General features: G+C 31.8%; 1 protein-coding gene across 2 annotated transcripts; it reads left to right on the top strand.

Moving 5' to 3' along the window:
* Nucleotides 1-399: 399 nt before the first annotated feature.
* Nucleotides 400-15,992, top strand: LOC143052445 (signal peptidase complex catalytic subunit SEC11A). Of its 2 annotated transcripts, none has more exons than XM_076225479.1 (6): nucleotides 400-561; nucleotides 3,384-3,493; nucleotides 6,787-6,936; nucleotides 8,890-9,009; nucleotides 10,350-10,407; nucleotides 12,813-12,899. In XM_076225479.1, the coding sequence occupies exons 1-6, from the start codon at nucleotides 502-504 to the stop codon at nucleotides 12,882-12,884; spliced, it is 570 nt and encodes a 189-aa protein (XP_076081594.1). In that variant the 5' UTR covers nucleotides 400-501; the 3' UTR covers nucleotides 12,885-12,899. The 2 variants fall into 2 exon arrangements, with proteins under 2 accessions (XP_076081594.1, XP_076081595.1); XM_076225480.1 differs by lacking the exon at nucleotides 12,813-12,899 and adding an exon at nucleotides 13,459-15,992 and having other exon boundaries at nucleotides 402-561.
* Nucleotides 15,993-17,052: the final 1,060 nt, after the last annotated feature.

Genomic DNA, 17,052 nt, shown 5'->3' with positions numbered 1-17,052 from the left:
ATTTTTTGAAAAAAAGAAGAGAAAAATTGTTTAGAATTAATTAAATTATCCCAGGAATAGATTTCCCTAGCCATATTTGGCACAACTTTTTGGAATTTTGGATCCTCAATGCTCTTCAACTTCGTACTTGTTTGGCTTGATAAATATTTTGATATGAGCGTCACTGATGAGTCTTATGTAGACGAAACGCGCGTCTGGCGTACTAAATTATAATCCTGGTACCTTTGATAACTAATTAGAAAATTATACATGTTATATACATTGAAATACAAATTATTTTTTCCGGATTATTCACTATGCTCTGTCCGTCAACATTTTCTAATTTACTTTTACTGGTTCTTTTTTTTCAGTACTGAGGAAGATCAGTAATGGTAAAGGTGACCAGTCGAAATCTCGGAGTGATCTCGGATATCTAGCTGTACGAGATTTAGAATCATCGAAAGGAAGTAGAACCGGCAGTTTTTACAAAAAGACGATAGAATTTGTTTTTAACCATACAAAATGTTCGGGTTAATGGAGGCAGATTTTCTAGATGATGTGCGGCGGATGAACAAAAGACAGGTTAACATTTCATGCATCTAAATCACCAATAAATGATCGTGGAAAGTAAAGCAGTCAAAACAGCTGGCAAAAATTGTCAGTTTCTGACACGTATAGAACGCGTTACATGTTCTTGTTTTTCTCTGTTTGAATGTATTTTGCATATTTGCCAGTGCTATCAGTGCATTCAAAAATACTCTGTCACTATCCACAGAATGGCACTTCAGTTACAAGTACTAGTAACACTAAAAACAGTTATGCTTTGTACATGAAACAAAGCCAATAATTTAACTAGCACAACATGTTGTGTCTTTTTAAGTTTTTACCCCAAAACACTACAGAATACTACAGAACACTCAAAATTTGTCCTAGAGCCATGGGACTTGAGAGCTCGTCCCATATCAAAAAGTGGATATTTGCTTGTATAAAAATTGATGTGTTGCTTATGGAGCAGACTGACAGCATACACATGCCTTTATCTCTATACACCTTATCGCTATTTGTCTGCCATTACTGAAAATCACACAGGTTCCCGTAAAATTTTGACGTCATAAAACAAAATATCTGACGCCACAATGGAAAAGTGATTATTGTATGCGTCAGGTTAAGTGGCTGGATCAGCTGGGATTAACGATAAGGTGTATTCCTGACTGACCCGAAAATCTGTCCAGCTTGAACTATTGACGTTATACAACTATAACTTTTCCATTGTGGCGTAAGATATTTTGTATTTTGACTTCAAATTTTTACGTGAACTTGTGTGTTGTCCAGTAATGCCTAATGGCCGACAAATAACAATAAGGTGTATTGGATCCATATGATTATTAATCAGGTCTAAATTTGTAGATTTTCACTTTTCCCTTCATTAATGCAGTCTTCATGCTAAGCCATAGGACAGCAGCCCAGGCTTGTAAAATTGCTCTCAGGCCTGTAAAAATTGTCTCTGCAGGCCAACAGAATCTAACAAAAAAATCCAAAAATTGAGATTAGGGCCTGTAAATTTTAACGTTCATTGTTATGTAATTTTCATCTCCTTGCCACTCTTGATTTTCTCATAGTTTGAGAATTTTCACAGTGAAACATTCATTATGGCATTTGAAATTTCTCTTTGAAAGATCATATGGAAAGAGCCTATCCTTTGTAGCCCACTTTATTTTGGTACATTTTGTGCATGCGATCGTATTGAGGCTCCCGAAGGTCCTTTTACAATTGATTAATCGGAATCTAAAATATAATTTTTTTCCGAATAAACGAGAACACATCTTTGACTATTTGAATTTTAATGTTTTTATCTTTCAAAAAAGGACGTAGAAGTTATATGTCCATGGTCAATAATATAAATTTATGGTTGATGAAATATTGAAGTTATGATGGAAATTGTCCCGGGTGATCAATTGTGTTCAAATGACAACAATACTATAAAGAACTGCCAATTGTAGGCGGTTGGCAATTTTGAAAATAAAATGATGACTGATTTAACTGGAATAGAATATTATGATGGGCAATAGTGAGATTTGATAATAATTAAAGGATTAGTGACCTATCGGATAGCGATAAGCGGATTACTTATCATCACAACTTTTAACATCTTTTGTAAACGTAAAATGATTGAGCGTCATAAACTTGTCAAAAACATGAAGACAGATAGAATTATAGTAATTTAAATTTTTACACTTTCCAAATTTAAATAACGAAATTGATACAAATACTTTCGTCAATTTGAAAACCGTTTCATAAAATAGCAAAATGACGAGCGCTAACAATATCACTTTAAGTTATTTCCTTTGTCCAACAGAGTTGTCATTTTACAGTTTCTTTTCGTAATTCAAATTATTCAAGTATGTATAAATGTACCGAGGTGGTATAACATAATATTTTACATTGCTCAATAAATTAAGTTTAATTACTTGTTGATCCGATGAATCGTGTTACCGTAAAAACAACATGATTTTATTAGCCAGTTGATTTTTAAATAATGAACAATTAATGCTCTGATATTGCTGATTGAGTAAGTCATAAAGGATTCTAATTGTGTCAGAATTGTCTTTGTTGAATTTTAGTTTCTTGTGTACAATTTGGAAATTAGTATGGCGTTCATTATCACTGAACTAGTATATATTTGTGTAGGGGCCAGCTGAAGGACGCCTCTGGGTGTGGGAATTTCTCGCTACATTGAAGACCTGTTGGTGACCTTCTGCTGTTGTTTTTTCAATGGTCGGGTTGTTGTCTCTTTGGCACATTCCCCATTTCCATTCTCAATTTTATGACCTTATCGGACTATAATAGAAACACAAAATAACAAGTTTTTTCTTCATACTTTTTCGTATGTACGTTTTATTTCAAAGATAATGGCATAGGACAAAAACATATAAGATAATAATTATCTTCTTCTAAATGATAATGTAACATCTTTATCTGTCAAAGAAAGGAAAACATTTGTTCAATTTTTAATACCGTGATTTTAAAGCACACCTGTGCAATCAAGATAGATTAAATGTACATAGGTAAATTATCTGGGTAATCCGATTATGTTGTCACGCGTCGTTAATTTTTAGTACATCCGATGGGCAATAAACCAATTAACAGCCACGCGGTGTTGGGAGAGAATCTTTGGAGGACTTTGGGAGTGAAATCCGCGGTACTCGGTGTGATTCCGAGAAACACGGAAATCGGAAAAAAACGATATCAAATCGATCCGTTTGAATGGTACTGTATATCTAAATCATGTAAATATTTATATTTATATACTTTTTAATTAAATAAGAAATGTAAGAAAAATAATGACTATTTAGTCATAATTGTACATTAGTTTTATTTATATATTATCTTTGTATATTTTATAGCTGTACTATCAAGTTTTGAATTTTGGTATGATAGTATCTTCAGCTCTGATGATATGGAAAGGTCTAATGGTAGTCACTGGAAGTGAGAGTCCTATAGTGGTAGTTCTCAGGTATATATTATCATAAATGCATGAGCTGTCTACTTATTCTATTATCAGTCAGGGGACTTACTTAAATGAGTGATTTTCTAAATCACTGGTTAAAGTAACATTATTCCCATAAAAGTTGAAAGTAAAAGTTGTCTTTCTTTAATAATCACCTATTTAAGTAGTACAAATTAATCACTAGAAGAAGTGATTTAATCTTATTGTAGCTTTAAATATAGAATACAAATGATCCAGGGACTAATTATTTTTCTAAACTTATTAGAACCAACATTGATGACCTTGTACTGAATCTAGGATAATGACATTAAAATCACTTGTTTAAGTATCATACCTCAATTTCCTTCCCAAAAATCACTTATTTAAGTATCATTATTTTAATAACCCCCATTAATTTCAACACCCCCGAACAGTGAAATTTGTATCGCGAACAGTAGAATTTTATTACATAATCTGAAAGATGAAACCTTGAACTTTACAGGAAAAATACTCCCACTGCTGGGAAAAATCTGTTAAGAAAGTATCAGTTCATTATGTAAAGCCATTATTATAGCATTTTTTTCAAATAAAATAGAATTTTCAGCTAAATGAAAGCATCTAAGGCATAAACCTTGCTACTTAAAAGAAGCAAAAAGTTCATTTTTAGCTCACCTGGCCCGAAGGGCCAAGTGAGCTATTCCCATCACTTTGCGTCCGGCGTCCGTCGTCGTCCGTCGTCGTTAACTTTTACAAAAATCTTCTCCTCTGAAACTACTGGGCCAAATCAAACCAAACTTGGCCACAATCATCATTGGGGTATCTAGTTTAAAAAATGTGTGGCGTGACCCGGTCAACCAACCAAGATGGCCGCCATGGCTAAAAATAGAACATAGGGGTAAAATGCAGTTTTTGGCTTATAACTCAAAAACCAAAGCATTTAGAGCAAATCTGACATGGGGTAAAAATGTTTATCAGGTCAAGATCTATCTGCCCTGAAATTTTCAGATGAATCGGTCAATCGGTTGTTGGGTTGCTGCCCCTGAATTGGTAATTTTGAGGAAATTTTGCTGTTTTTGGTTATTATCTTGAATATTATTATAGATAGAGGTAAACTGTAAACAGCAATAATGTTCAGCAAAGTAAGATCTACAAATAAGTCAACATGACCAAAATGGTCAGTTGACCCGTTTAGGAGTTATTGCCCTTTATAGTCAATTTTTAACCATTTTTCGTTAATTAAAGTAATCTTTTACAAAAATCTTCTCCTCTGAAACTACTGGGCCAAATTAATCCAAACTTGGCCACAATCATCTTTGGGGTATCTAGTTTAAAAAATGTGTGGCATGAATTGGTCAACCAACCAAGATGGCCGCCACGGCTAAAAATAGAACAAAGGGGTAAAATGCAGTTTTTGGCTTATAACTCAAAAACCAAAGCATTTTGAGGAAATCTGACAGGGATAAAAATGTTTATCAGGTCAAGATCTATCTGCCCTGAAATTTTCAGATGAATCGGTCAATCGGTTGTTGGGTTGCTGCCCCTGAATTGGTAATTTTGAGGAAATTTTGCTGTTTTTGGTTATTATCTTGAATATTATTATAGATAGAGATAAACTGTAAACAGCAATAATGTTCAGCAAAGTAAGATCTACAAATAAGTCAACATGACCAAAATGGTCAGTTGACCCGTTTAGGAGTTATTGCCCTTTATAGTCAATTTTTAACCATTTTTCGTAAATTAAAGTAATCTTTTACAAAAATCTTCTCCTCTGAAACTACTGGGCCAAATTAATCCAAACTTGGCCACAATCATCTTTGGGGTATCTAGTTTAAAAAAATGTGTGGCATGACCTGGTCAACCAACCAAGATGGCTGCCACCGCTAAAAATAGAACATAGGGGTAAAATGCAGTTTTTGGCTTATAACTCAAAAACCAAAGCATTTTGAGGAAATCTGACATGGAATAAAAATGTTTATCAGGTCAAGATCTATCTGCCCTGAAATTTTCAGATGAATCGGTCAATCGGTTGTTGGGTTGCTGCCCCTGAGTTGGTAATTTTGAGGAAATTTTGCTGTTTTTGGTTATTATCTTGAATATTATTATAGATAGAGATAAATTGTAAACAGCAATAATGTTCAGCAAAGTAAGATCTACAAATAAGTCAACATGACCAAAATGGTCAGTTGACCCTTTAAGGAGTTATTTCCCTTTATAGTCAATTTTTAACAATTTTCATTAATTTGGTAAATTTATGTAAATTTTTACCAAATATAGTTCTCTGTTACTAATGGGCAAAGTTCATTATAGATATAATTGTAAGAAGCAAAATCGTTCAGTAAAGAAAGAACTTCAAACACATCACCATCACCAAAATACAATTTTGTCATGAATCCATTCGTGTCCTTTGTTTAATATGCACATAGACCAAGGTGAGCGACACAGCCTCTAGTTTTCAATTTTACTAATTAAAAGATATTATTTAAACCTATATGTTTAAAATTTTGAAAAAACTACAAAATCCCAATTTGTGACAAAACTTTGAATTTGCTACTCAATAAGTGATTTAAAAATCACTTATTTCAGTAAGTCCCCTGACTGATTATCATGATTAATGATCTATTTCTTATACTGTATTTTTTTTCTGTGTCATTTTGGTCTTTTGTGGATACATGTGTAGTTGTCTCATTGGCAAACATACCACATCTTCTTTTTTATATTTTCCTATCCTCAGATAGTATTCTCCTGTCTGGTTTGTTGATCTACCTGTACAAGCTCAGGTACAAGTGATTAGCGATCTTTAATCGGATATCCCTCAGGCGTTAGAACTGTATTGGATTATAACGTTAAAAGCCTATAAAGGGTTATGCAATTACATACATTTGATTATAATTGATAAAAAAAATGACGTCAGGCTACAAAAAACGATGAAGTTTTGAACGATGACGGAAGACAATTTAACGATGGCCCAAGACAATTTAACGATGGCGCTAGTCATTTGACGATGGCGCAAGACATTTGAACGATGGTGGGGCGCCATCGTTAAAAAGGCCATGGAGATCCCTGGATACATGTAGCTTCCCTTACAAAGATCTTACAGCATTTGTACAGTGATCTACTTTAGTTGTAATGATACACACTTTCAAAAGATTGTACCCTAGCTGAAATAAACAAATACACTGCACTGCTCATAGTTAACATGGTTAAACTCAGTTTAAAAGTCCAATTAGAATGTATGTAAATTTTAGATTCAATTATAAATCTAGGACAAGTCCCAAAATTGAGTACAGTATAATGTTTTCATAACTCTATTTAAATTTCAGTGGAAGTATGGAACCTGCATTTCACAGAGGAGATCTGTTATTCCTGACCAACCACAGAGAGGAACCAATCCGTGTTGGAGAGATTGTTGTGTTTAAAGTAGAAGGCAGAGATATTCCAATTGTACACAGAGTGCTTAAAGTTCATGAAAAGTAAATTATAGAAACATATATAACAGTCAGGGGACTTACTGGAATAAGTGATTTTTAAATCACTTATTTAAGTAGCACATGTAGCAATTTAAAGTTTTGTCACAAATTGTGATTTTGTTGTTTTACCAAAATTTCAAACACATAGGTTTAAAAAATATCTTTTCATTAGTAAAATTGAAAAAAAATAATTTTTTGCTTCTTTTAAGTATCAAGGTTTATGCCTTTGATGCTATCATTTAGCTGCAAATTCTAATTTAGTTAGAAAAAATGCTATAATAATGGCTTTACATAATGAACTGATACTTTCTTAAAAGATTTTTCTCAGCAGTGGGAGTATTTTTCCTGTAAAGTTCAAGGTTTCATCTTTCAGATTATGTAATAAAATTCTACTGTTCGCGATAAAAATTTCACTGTTCGGGGGTGTTGAAATTAGTGAGGGTTATTAAAATAATAATACTTAAAGAAGTGATTTTTAGGAAGGAAATTGAGGTATGATACTTAAACAAGTGATTTTTATGTCATTAACCTAGTTTCAGTACAAGGTCGTCACCTGAAATGACCTGGTCATCCTAGACAACACAGATGTTGGTTCTGATAAGTTTAGAAACATAATTAGTCCCTGGATCATTAGTATTCTATATTTAAAGCTACAGTTAAATTAAATCACTTCTTCTAGTAATTATTTTGTACTACTTAAATATGTGATTATTAAAGAAAGACAACTCTTACTTTCAACCTTTATGGAAATAATGTTACTTGAATCAGTGATTTAGAAAATCACTCATTTAAGTAAGTCCCCTGACTGTATAAAAAACAGAAAAATAACATCATACAAGCTGTGTCTGATAGAAACCAACCTTATCTAAATGCATGTGTACATTTACATGTGTACATTTACATGTGTACATTTACATGTGTACATTTACATGTGTACATTTACATGTGTAAGACTTTGACTGATTATGTAATCAAAGACAAATGTTGGTGTGATTTGAAGGGTTCTTATATCAACCAAATTTTAAAACAGTTACAGAATCTGCATAGAGATTTTTTCTGACCTAAACAGTCTGCACGGTTAGCCACTAGTCTGATGCCCCAGACTAATCAAATTTGGTTCGGACTAGTAAGTTTTTGCAAAACTTTGTTTGGCCCAATAAGAAAAATGTCAGAATATTGGTCTTCGGACTAGTAGTTGAAAAAGTTTTTGGTGCAGACTGCCCAAAATAGGTTAACAGATGTATTGATATTCATTTGCATAATGTCGACTTCTATCCAACACAGCTCATTTATAAAATACTGATGTAGTTTGTTGTTGTTGTGGAAGTTTATTTTTTCTATATCAGTACCTATTTTTTGGACTGAACAATGTACATGTATGGTTAAGTTACACTTTTTGGAAAGATATTTAGCAAGGATTTTGAATTTGCCAGATTACTGATCAGCCAACACAATTGTTAGGTTTTCAGGGAAAAAAGAATGAAATTTCATGTATAATTACACCTTATGAATATCGTTCATTTTTTAACGCCGCCAGGGTATTTGCCAAAAGGATATGCCTTTTTTACTCTCTCTGTCGTGGTATTTGCCAAAAAATACTCTATGTAACTGGACACTTGTAACGTCACGATCATCATGTGTTTTAGAACATTAACATTTTGTGTAATTTAACAGATATAGCATGTTCTTGAGGGGTATCTGCGAAAAATATCAGTCTGGAGAATGAATTTCCCTCGCCTTACGACTCACGAAATTTAACATTCTCTCGACTGGTATTTTTCGCAAATACCCCTCCTTAACATGATATATCTGTTTAAAAATGTCTTTTATTATGATTTTCCATCCAACAAAGTGAGGTTAATATCATTTTGGGGTAGGAACAATGAAATTACCCATAGTCTTTTTGTTTGAAACATCTTATTGTTGTATTGTGACATAAGATGATTTATTTTGTAGAGAAGACGGAACAGTGAGATTTTTAACAAAGGGAGATAATAATTCAGTAGATGACCGAGGACTATATGCTCCAGGACAGTTATGGTTAGAGAAAAAGGATGTTGTAGGAAGAGCTAGAGGGTAAGAGTCTGGAATCTGAAACAGGGATACAGTATGATAATCTGCTTTCAGAGATTTTTTAATTACCGTGGATTCATTATTTTTTTTTCGTGAATATCAATTTTCTTGTTTGGAAAAACAAATTTTATATTAAGGGAACATTGATTTGGTTGATATGCCAAAATATACAGTCAAGACTTTAGGAAATTCATATTTTCGTTTAACATTTACATTTACAATCTGTCTCTTTAAATGAAATGATTAAAAAAAAATATGATATCCAATGAAAAATGAATCCAAAGCATGTAAAAGGAACGTATCTTGACCTATAATGGTTTACTTTTTTTAAATTGTTATTTGGATGGAGAGTTGTCTCATTGGCACTCACACCACATCTTCCTATATATCTATTGATATGTGTGAAAAATGAAGAATTTTTTTTTTAATTCAGTGTTATAAAACTGACATTAAATTATGAGACTTACAAACATTATAAGATATAATTAAAAATTTTGTATAATGGTATATAATGCTACCAATCCAAAGAAAAAAAAATCATACAATTAAAATCTGCAACTTGAAATGTGCTCATACATGAATTTTTCAGTCTCAAATTTGTGCATAATTTTATACAAGTTTGATCATTTACATTTTTTGCTTTTAAAAACATTTTAAGCTCACCTGGCCCAAAGTATATATAAAGCTGTTTCGAAATATTCATGTTGTAATTATGATAGAAGATAGGAATATGTTCAGATTATGAGATCAAAATGTATGACTTTGATTTATAAATGAATTAAAAAAAAATCTGAATCTCATTCTGAATGAAGGGTTTTACACAAGATGATTTTTTTTCTGTGGTGTATAGGAGTGGAACTATTATAATTATGTTACCAAATAAAAATGAAAGTTATGGTTGATTTGGGAATAAGAAAAAGTTTTCCTCCATCCTTCATTTTTTCTTGAATAGCCCTGACACGGATATACAGCTACAACTTACTCTTTGATATTGTCTATGAACTTTCATATATATATATGCATAAGTAAAGACATATCTTTCATGTTTATTATGCAAAGGAGAAGGTTCACTAAGGGTTGAAATTGACCCTAAATTTTTATGTTTTTTTAAATCCGGCCAAAAAATTACAAATTTCACATAGAAATACTTGTGATAATACTATTAAGACAAAAATATTTTTTCGGGCAATTTCCTACACAATTTATGAAGCTTTTGACCCCTTAAATAAACATTATTTGTGTGTTGTATGATTAAGTTGATATTTAAGGCCATTTTGTGCCATAAATGAACCTTGTTCTTTGAATAACTGAACAATGTTCATGATGTTCTTTTTTGATTTCAGATTTGTACCATATGTTGGAATAGTGACTATTTTAATGAATGATTATCCTAAATTTAAGGTAAGAGATAAAATAATATGTTTTGAAGGACTAGGGATTGACTGAGAGGATAATGTTCATTAGGTTTTGAAGTAACACAAATTAAATTTGGTGTTTATTGTATATTTATCATTATTTTTATTGTTAGAATGAATAATTAAATCACTTGTTGAACCTCTGTTAAATTAATTTTCATATACTTATAGAAAATAATGGTATAATTGTACCCCATGATAAAACTTATTTGTACATATATTTATTCATTAAATTTGAAGAATTGCCTTAGGCGTGTGATATGACTTTTGTTATCAACTGCTTCCAGATTTATATCAACTGCTTCTGTTTCATATTAACTGCTTCCGGTTTATATCAACTGCTTCCGTTTCATATTACTGTAACTGCTTCCAGTTATTATCGCATGATTTGCTGTTATGTTATCATGGTTATCGGCAGTCTTCACGATGAACTGTTAAATCTACAGGCCCGGAGCTCAATTTTTGAAATTTTTTAGTTAGAATCTGTTGGCCTGTAGATATGATTTTTACAGGCCCGAGACCAATTTTACAAGCCTGGGCTGCCTGGGCTGCCACTCAGCGTGAAGACTGTATCGGGTGACATTTCGACGTCATTTGGCAAATTCCAGAAAATATACCTCCCTGGTAGGTTTCTTTGTGTAAAATATTTTAAAGTTGGATACACAAAAATTTATTAAGAATCAGGGAAATATATTATTAAAGAATGCAAAACAATTTTTACAACAAAAGCATCTTTTCCAAGTTTTAAAACTAGTTTTGTCTGTATGTCTTCTGTTGAAGTATATGATAAAAAGAACATAACATGTCATTTTTCATATCAGACCCTTATCAGCCCATGGTCAAAATCATCCCTCATGCCTGTTGCCTTTCAGGCTGATATCATGACCTAGGGCTGATAAAGGTTCTGATATGAAAAATGCCATGTTATAATCTATATTTCTCTAACTCTTCGTCAATTTATCCCTTTCTGCACCCATTGTATAAAAAAATTTAATCAACGTGTGGTTCGTTTGATCTCAGTACTTCATTGGTTAAAATCCGATTATGACGTCGAATTTTCTTACTGTCCTCTGAAATTTCTATTGTGACGGCATGAAAAAAGGCGACCATGCCTGATGACGTCACATAGAAAGAACACATCTTTTGACAGACCATTCGAAAAGAAGGAATAAGTTTGCCTGCATAATGTTAGAAAATCATTAGAGAAACAGATTCCACCACCAAATCTCGTGTAAGACGATATTTATCCACTCTCGACAGTTAAATTTTAAATATTTAAAACGCTCGGGCAAGCCTCGCGTTTTAAATTTGAAAATTTAACTGTCTCGAGTGGATAAATATCGTATTACACTCGATGCAGTGGTAGAATCTATATATCTACAACGATTTTATACTGAACAATGAGTGATAATCAAAAGAATCAGTGTATTTATCGTAATTCTTCACTAGATAAATACAAGAAACTAATTGCACAAGACAATTGTATTGTATGTGTTCATTCAGCTTCCTAATTAATTGAAACACATAGTCTTGCTTCAGATTTTTTAATAACAACCAATTAAATGCCCCAGGTCACTTGCTGATAGTTTACTTACATGTACCTTTGCACTTGTGGTTAAAGACTGACAAATCAATTATAATCTAAATAGTTATGAAAATCTGAGAATTGCCTATTGTGATTGTTGGTGACTCACATGTTTAACAAAAATAAAAACATACTGACGATTCATTTATTTTCGTGGGTATCAATTTTCGTGGATTGAGGAAAACTTGCAGTTTCATGGATATTTGATTTCGTGGTTTAGCAATCTCTATATACAAAGCCTATATGATATTTGTAATTCGTGGTTAACCTCTGCCCACGAAACCCACGAAAATTGGTATCCAATGAATAAAATTGAATCCACAGTAGTAATAATTTGGGAATTTGGTTTTAGTTTTTTCTGTTTCATTTAACAGTACATTAAAGATAATGAGATGTGGTATGATTGCCAATAAAACAACTATCCACCAAAGTTCACATGAAGTGGTTGTAAGCAATTATCAGGAAACATATTGTTCTTTAAAAATGAAAAAAAAAACATACAGTATAGTTTCAAAGGCCCTAAGATGAAAAATATGAAACAATTCAAAACTAATGGCCTAATTAATAACAAAATAAATTAGTAAAAATAAACATTACAGACTTTAAACAGATGATATTGAGTTTCTCTATTTTATCTTATAGTATGTCATATTAACTGCATATTGTGTAACTCTGTTTTATGTTATTGTATGCCTTATAAGTTTGGTTTTCACTGTTAATATTGAGTTTCTCTGTTTTATTTTACAGTATGCCATATTAGCCTGTCTTGGGCTGTTTGTGTTAAGATTCTATGTTTTATTTTACAGTATGCCATATTAGCCTGTCTTGGACTGTTTGTGTTAAGATTCTATGTTTTATTTTACAGTATGCCATATTAGCCTGTCTTGGACTGTTTGTGTTAAGGTTCTATGTTTTATTTTACAGTATGCCATATTAGCCTGTCTTGGACTGTTTGTGTTAAGATTCTGTTTTATTTTACAGTATGCCATATTAGCCTGTCTTGGACTGTTTGTGTTAAGATTCTGTTCTATTTTACAGTATGCCATATTAGCCTGTCTTGAACTGTTTGTGTTAAGATTCTATGCTTTATTTTACAGTATGCCATATTAGCCTGTCTTGGACTGTTTGTGTTAAGACTCTTATGTTTTATTTTACAGTATGCCATATTAGCCTGTCTTGGACTGTTTGTGTTAAGATTCTATGTTTTATTTTACAGTATGCCATATTAGCCTGTCTTGGACTGTTTGTGTTAAGATTCTATGTTTTATTTTACAGTGTGCCATATTAGCCTGTCTTGGACTGTTTGTGTTAAGGTTCTATGTTTTATTTTACAGTATGCCATATTAGCCTGTCTTGGACTGTTTGTGTTAAGGTTCTATGTTTTATTTTACAGTATGCCATATTAGCCTGTCTTGGACTGTTTGTGTTAAGATTCTATGTTTTATTTTACAGTATGCCATATTAGCCTGTCTTGGACTGTTTGTGTTACTGCATAGAGAATAGATCTGTTGGTGCATAAATGGGCATTGGATAAAAGATCATCAAACATCAATTAATCATGTCAGCAAATGTAGTGCTTATAAAAACAATTTGGTGTCAAACAATTTCATTTTCAGTTTTGAGCAGTCATGTTAAATGTATGCGAACCATAAGGATACATAAAACCAAAACAATCAAATTAGAGTTTTATGATTACAATTTTATTGTATAAAATGTGTATTGCATTGGTTTCGGTAAACTGTATTCAGATTTTGTTTGTTATGTTGTAAAAATACTGGCACCTTGGGCTGTTTTCTGCCCTTTGGTAGGGTTGTTGTCTCTGTGACACATTCCCCGTTTTCGCTCTCACATTTAATGTAGTATAAGAGACCAATTAAGCTTACTCTTTTTAAAGGACACCAAAATTATTCCAACATGTATAATATATGTGAATTACAAGTTAAATAAATGTTGACAAATATATGTTGCTCAATATAATAAGTAAGATGAAGCTAAGGTTATTAAGATCAGTTTTTTCATTGAATTTAATATTCAACTTTCATCAAAAGTGGTTTTCATTTTACATTACATACTCTGACATAACAACTTTGGTGCTTTCTAGTTATTTAAGATATTGTATGTAATTTGTACCAAAAATGAAATAGTATTTTAAGTCTGAGGTTAAATTTCATTTGTTTAATGGTTTTTGAAAATCTTGATGTTTTGGTGTTAGTCTGGAATATGTTAGCAGAGTTTTCAAAGTTTTTATTTACATGATTGTCGTTGAAGACCTGCTGGTACTCGCTATTATTTTTATTCCACAATACCAATAATATATTGCCAGATTTTGGTAGTAAAAAACTTTTGAACTACCAATTTTCAAAAACTTTACAAATAGTGTCTGATTATAGTTATCAAAGGTACCAGGATTATAATTTAGTACGCCAGATGCGCGTTTTGTCTACATAAGACTCATCTGTGACGCTCATATCAAAAAATTGTTCCCATATAAAATTAACCATCAAATAATGGCAAACAGCTACATTGTCAGCTTATTCTTCCAATGAAAATAAAGTAGTTTGCTCTTGACAGAACCTTTATTATTTTGAAAATTGTTACTTTAACCCTAAATTTGATTTTAATGATTACAACTGAAGGCTGAATTTCTTTTATTAGATTTTGTAAGTTTTACATTGTATGAATGCTCATGATGTGGAAAATTTAAATGAAGAGTGGTATTGTACATCTTTTTGTTTCATATTATACCCCTTTTATCATTAATCATCTACTAATACACAGTAGTAATTTTATAACAACATCACAATAATTTTTCAGTATAAATGAAACTTGCATGTCAACTCATTTATACAAGGTATTTTCCATTAAACCTTCGTGACATATTTTCAGTCAACAGACTATCAGTAAATCATCAAGTTAGAGAGTACAAATACCCTATTGTTAAGTATATTATCTTTTAAAGAATTGTCTTACAGATGAAATTCATGTTACTGATATTTTCTGTATGAATTCAATTTTGTGTAAGATATTATTTTAAATTTTAAATTATGATAGATATTGCACAATACAGTATGTTAAGAAAACCATTGAAAATACCAGTGTTTTTTTTTATTTAGCTTGTTAACATGGTAAATATTCTTCTCTTTCTATGACATTCCTGACTGGAAATATTTTTTGTTCATGTGTGCTTAGGCTTCTGATAACAAAGTTGTTTTTGATTTTTATCATTGTTCTTCTTCAAAATTGAAATTGAAATTTATCTTTCATGGGTCTTATGTTTAAAACCTTTTAGATGTTTCAATTATATATTAGTATTAAAGAGTATTGATAACCCTTGTTTGCTTCTTTACTTTTACTTTACGACAAAATTAAATATTTAATCTTTTTGCTGTAATAAGTGATTTGTCTTGTAGCGTTATGTCATGATGCAATTTTTTGTCTGTAAAGATTCTTAGTAATGAAATGAAAAAACTACTCAAAGTGTTCTATTCAGGATTTGAAAAGGGCAGGGTTTTAGTCATAAAAAAGGCAAATTTACACATACATGTCATTGAAAAAGGGCAGTTATTTAAGCCTCAAATTAATTAGCAAATAACTCAGGCACTATGGTACAATCAAGTTTCAGTTAAATAGCGTTATAAAATTAAATACTTTTGCCAAGGGCGTCAATAGAAATGGGTTTGCTCTGCGCCCTGTTCAAACTTTGTAGCTAGAACATTTTATGTCTCAAAATACAGAATTCTAATGTTCATTCATTACAGAATCATTTAGAAATATTCAAACTTGAGTCGAAACCACAGGCTTTTGTTGAGGTTAATCATTTTCTTAGCCATTTTTTTTTTTAATTATGCAAAACCTGTTTGTTTTGATTATTTAAAATTATTGTACTTCTTCATATTTCATCTTGTAAGAATGTAGTAATTTATATTTGTTATATTTTGTCAAAGAAACTTTGGTTACTGGAAATAAATGATGAAAAAACTTGTAAACTATGTTCTGTTTTTCAAATCTTACTGTGGTGTTTACATCAATTATTTTATACTATATCAGTCTGTATTGTAATAGCTATGCAAATCAACCATTGTTTGAAAGGTTGCACATTGTTGTCAATATAATGAAATTTTATGTGACTGTCATACAAGTCACTATGCCTGTACAAAGTCAGGAATTTAACAATTGTATTCCATTTGTTTGTGCATTTGATTTTGACATTTGATAAGGGACTCTCTGTTTTGAATTTTCCTTGGAGCTAGTTATTTTTATGCCCCACCTACGATAGTAGAGGGGCATAATGTTTTTTGGTCTGTGCATCCGTTTGTCCGTGCGTCCGTTTGCTTCAGGTTAAAGTTTTTGGTCAAGGTAGTTTTGGTCTGTGCCTCCGTTCGTTCGTCCGTCCCTCCGTGCGTCCGATAGCTTCATGTTAAGTTTTTGGTCAAGGTAGTTTTTGAAGAAGTTGAAGTCCATTCAACTTGAAACTTAGTATACATGTTCCCCATGATATGATCTTTCTAATTTTAATGCCAAATTATAGTTTTGACCCCAATTTCATGGTCCATTAAACATAGAAAATGATAGTGCAAAGTTCAGGTTTAAGTTTTTTGTCAAGGTAGTTTTTGTTGAAGTGCAAGTTACATCAACTTGAAAATTAGTACACATGTTCCCTATGATATGATCTTTCTAATTTTAATTCCAAATTAAAGTTTTGACCCCAATTTCATGGTCCACTGAACATAGAAAATGATAGTACGAGTGGGGCATCCGTGTGCTATGGACACATTCTTGTTTTTTTTTTTTACTTTCTACACACCTTGAGTTTGACACAAGGTTGGGTTAGAACTAAACTGTATGGCACAAGAAAAAATACACTTCTATCACTCACTTTAATAAGAGTCGAAAGTTACTTACCATGTTTAACATAACTGTGTCATGTGAAGAGCAGGATTCTTTTCTCCCTACAAGTGGAACTAAGAGGTTTTTTTCTTTCGTTTGTGTAATTGTTTTTGTCATGGTTTTGTTGCTTTCTCCTTGAATTATGAATTTTCATTGTCA

Source organism: Mytilus galloprovincialis, chromosome 11, assembly GCF_965363235.1.
Source record: "Mytilus galloprovincialis chromosome 11, xbMytGall1.hap1.1, whole genome shotgun sequence".
In the NCBI taxonomy this organism is placed as follows: Eukaryota; Metazoa; Mollusca; class Bivalvia; order Mytilida; family Mytilidae; genus Mytilus; species Mytilus galloprovincialis.
Note: the sequence above shows the minus strand (reverse complement) of the source record. Positions and strands in the feature narration are given on the sequence as shown.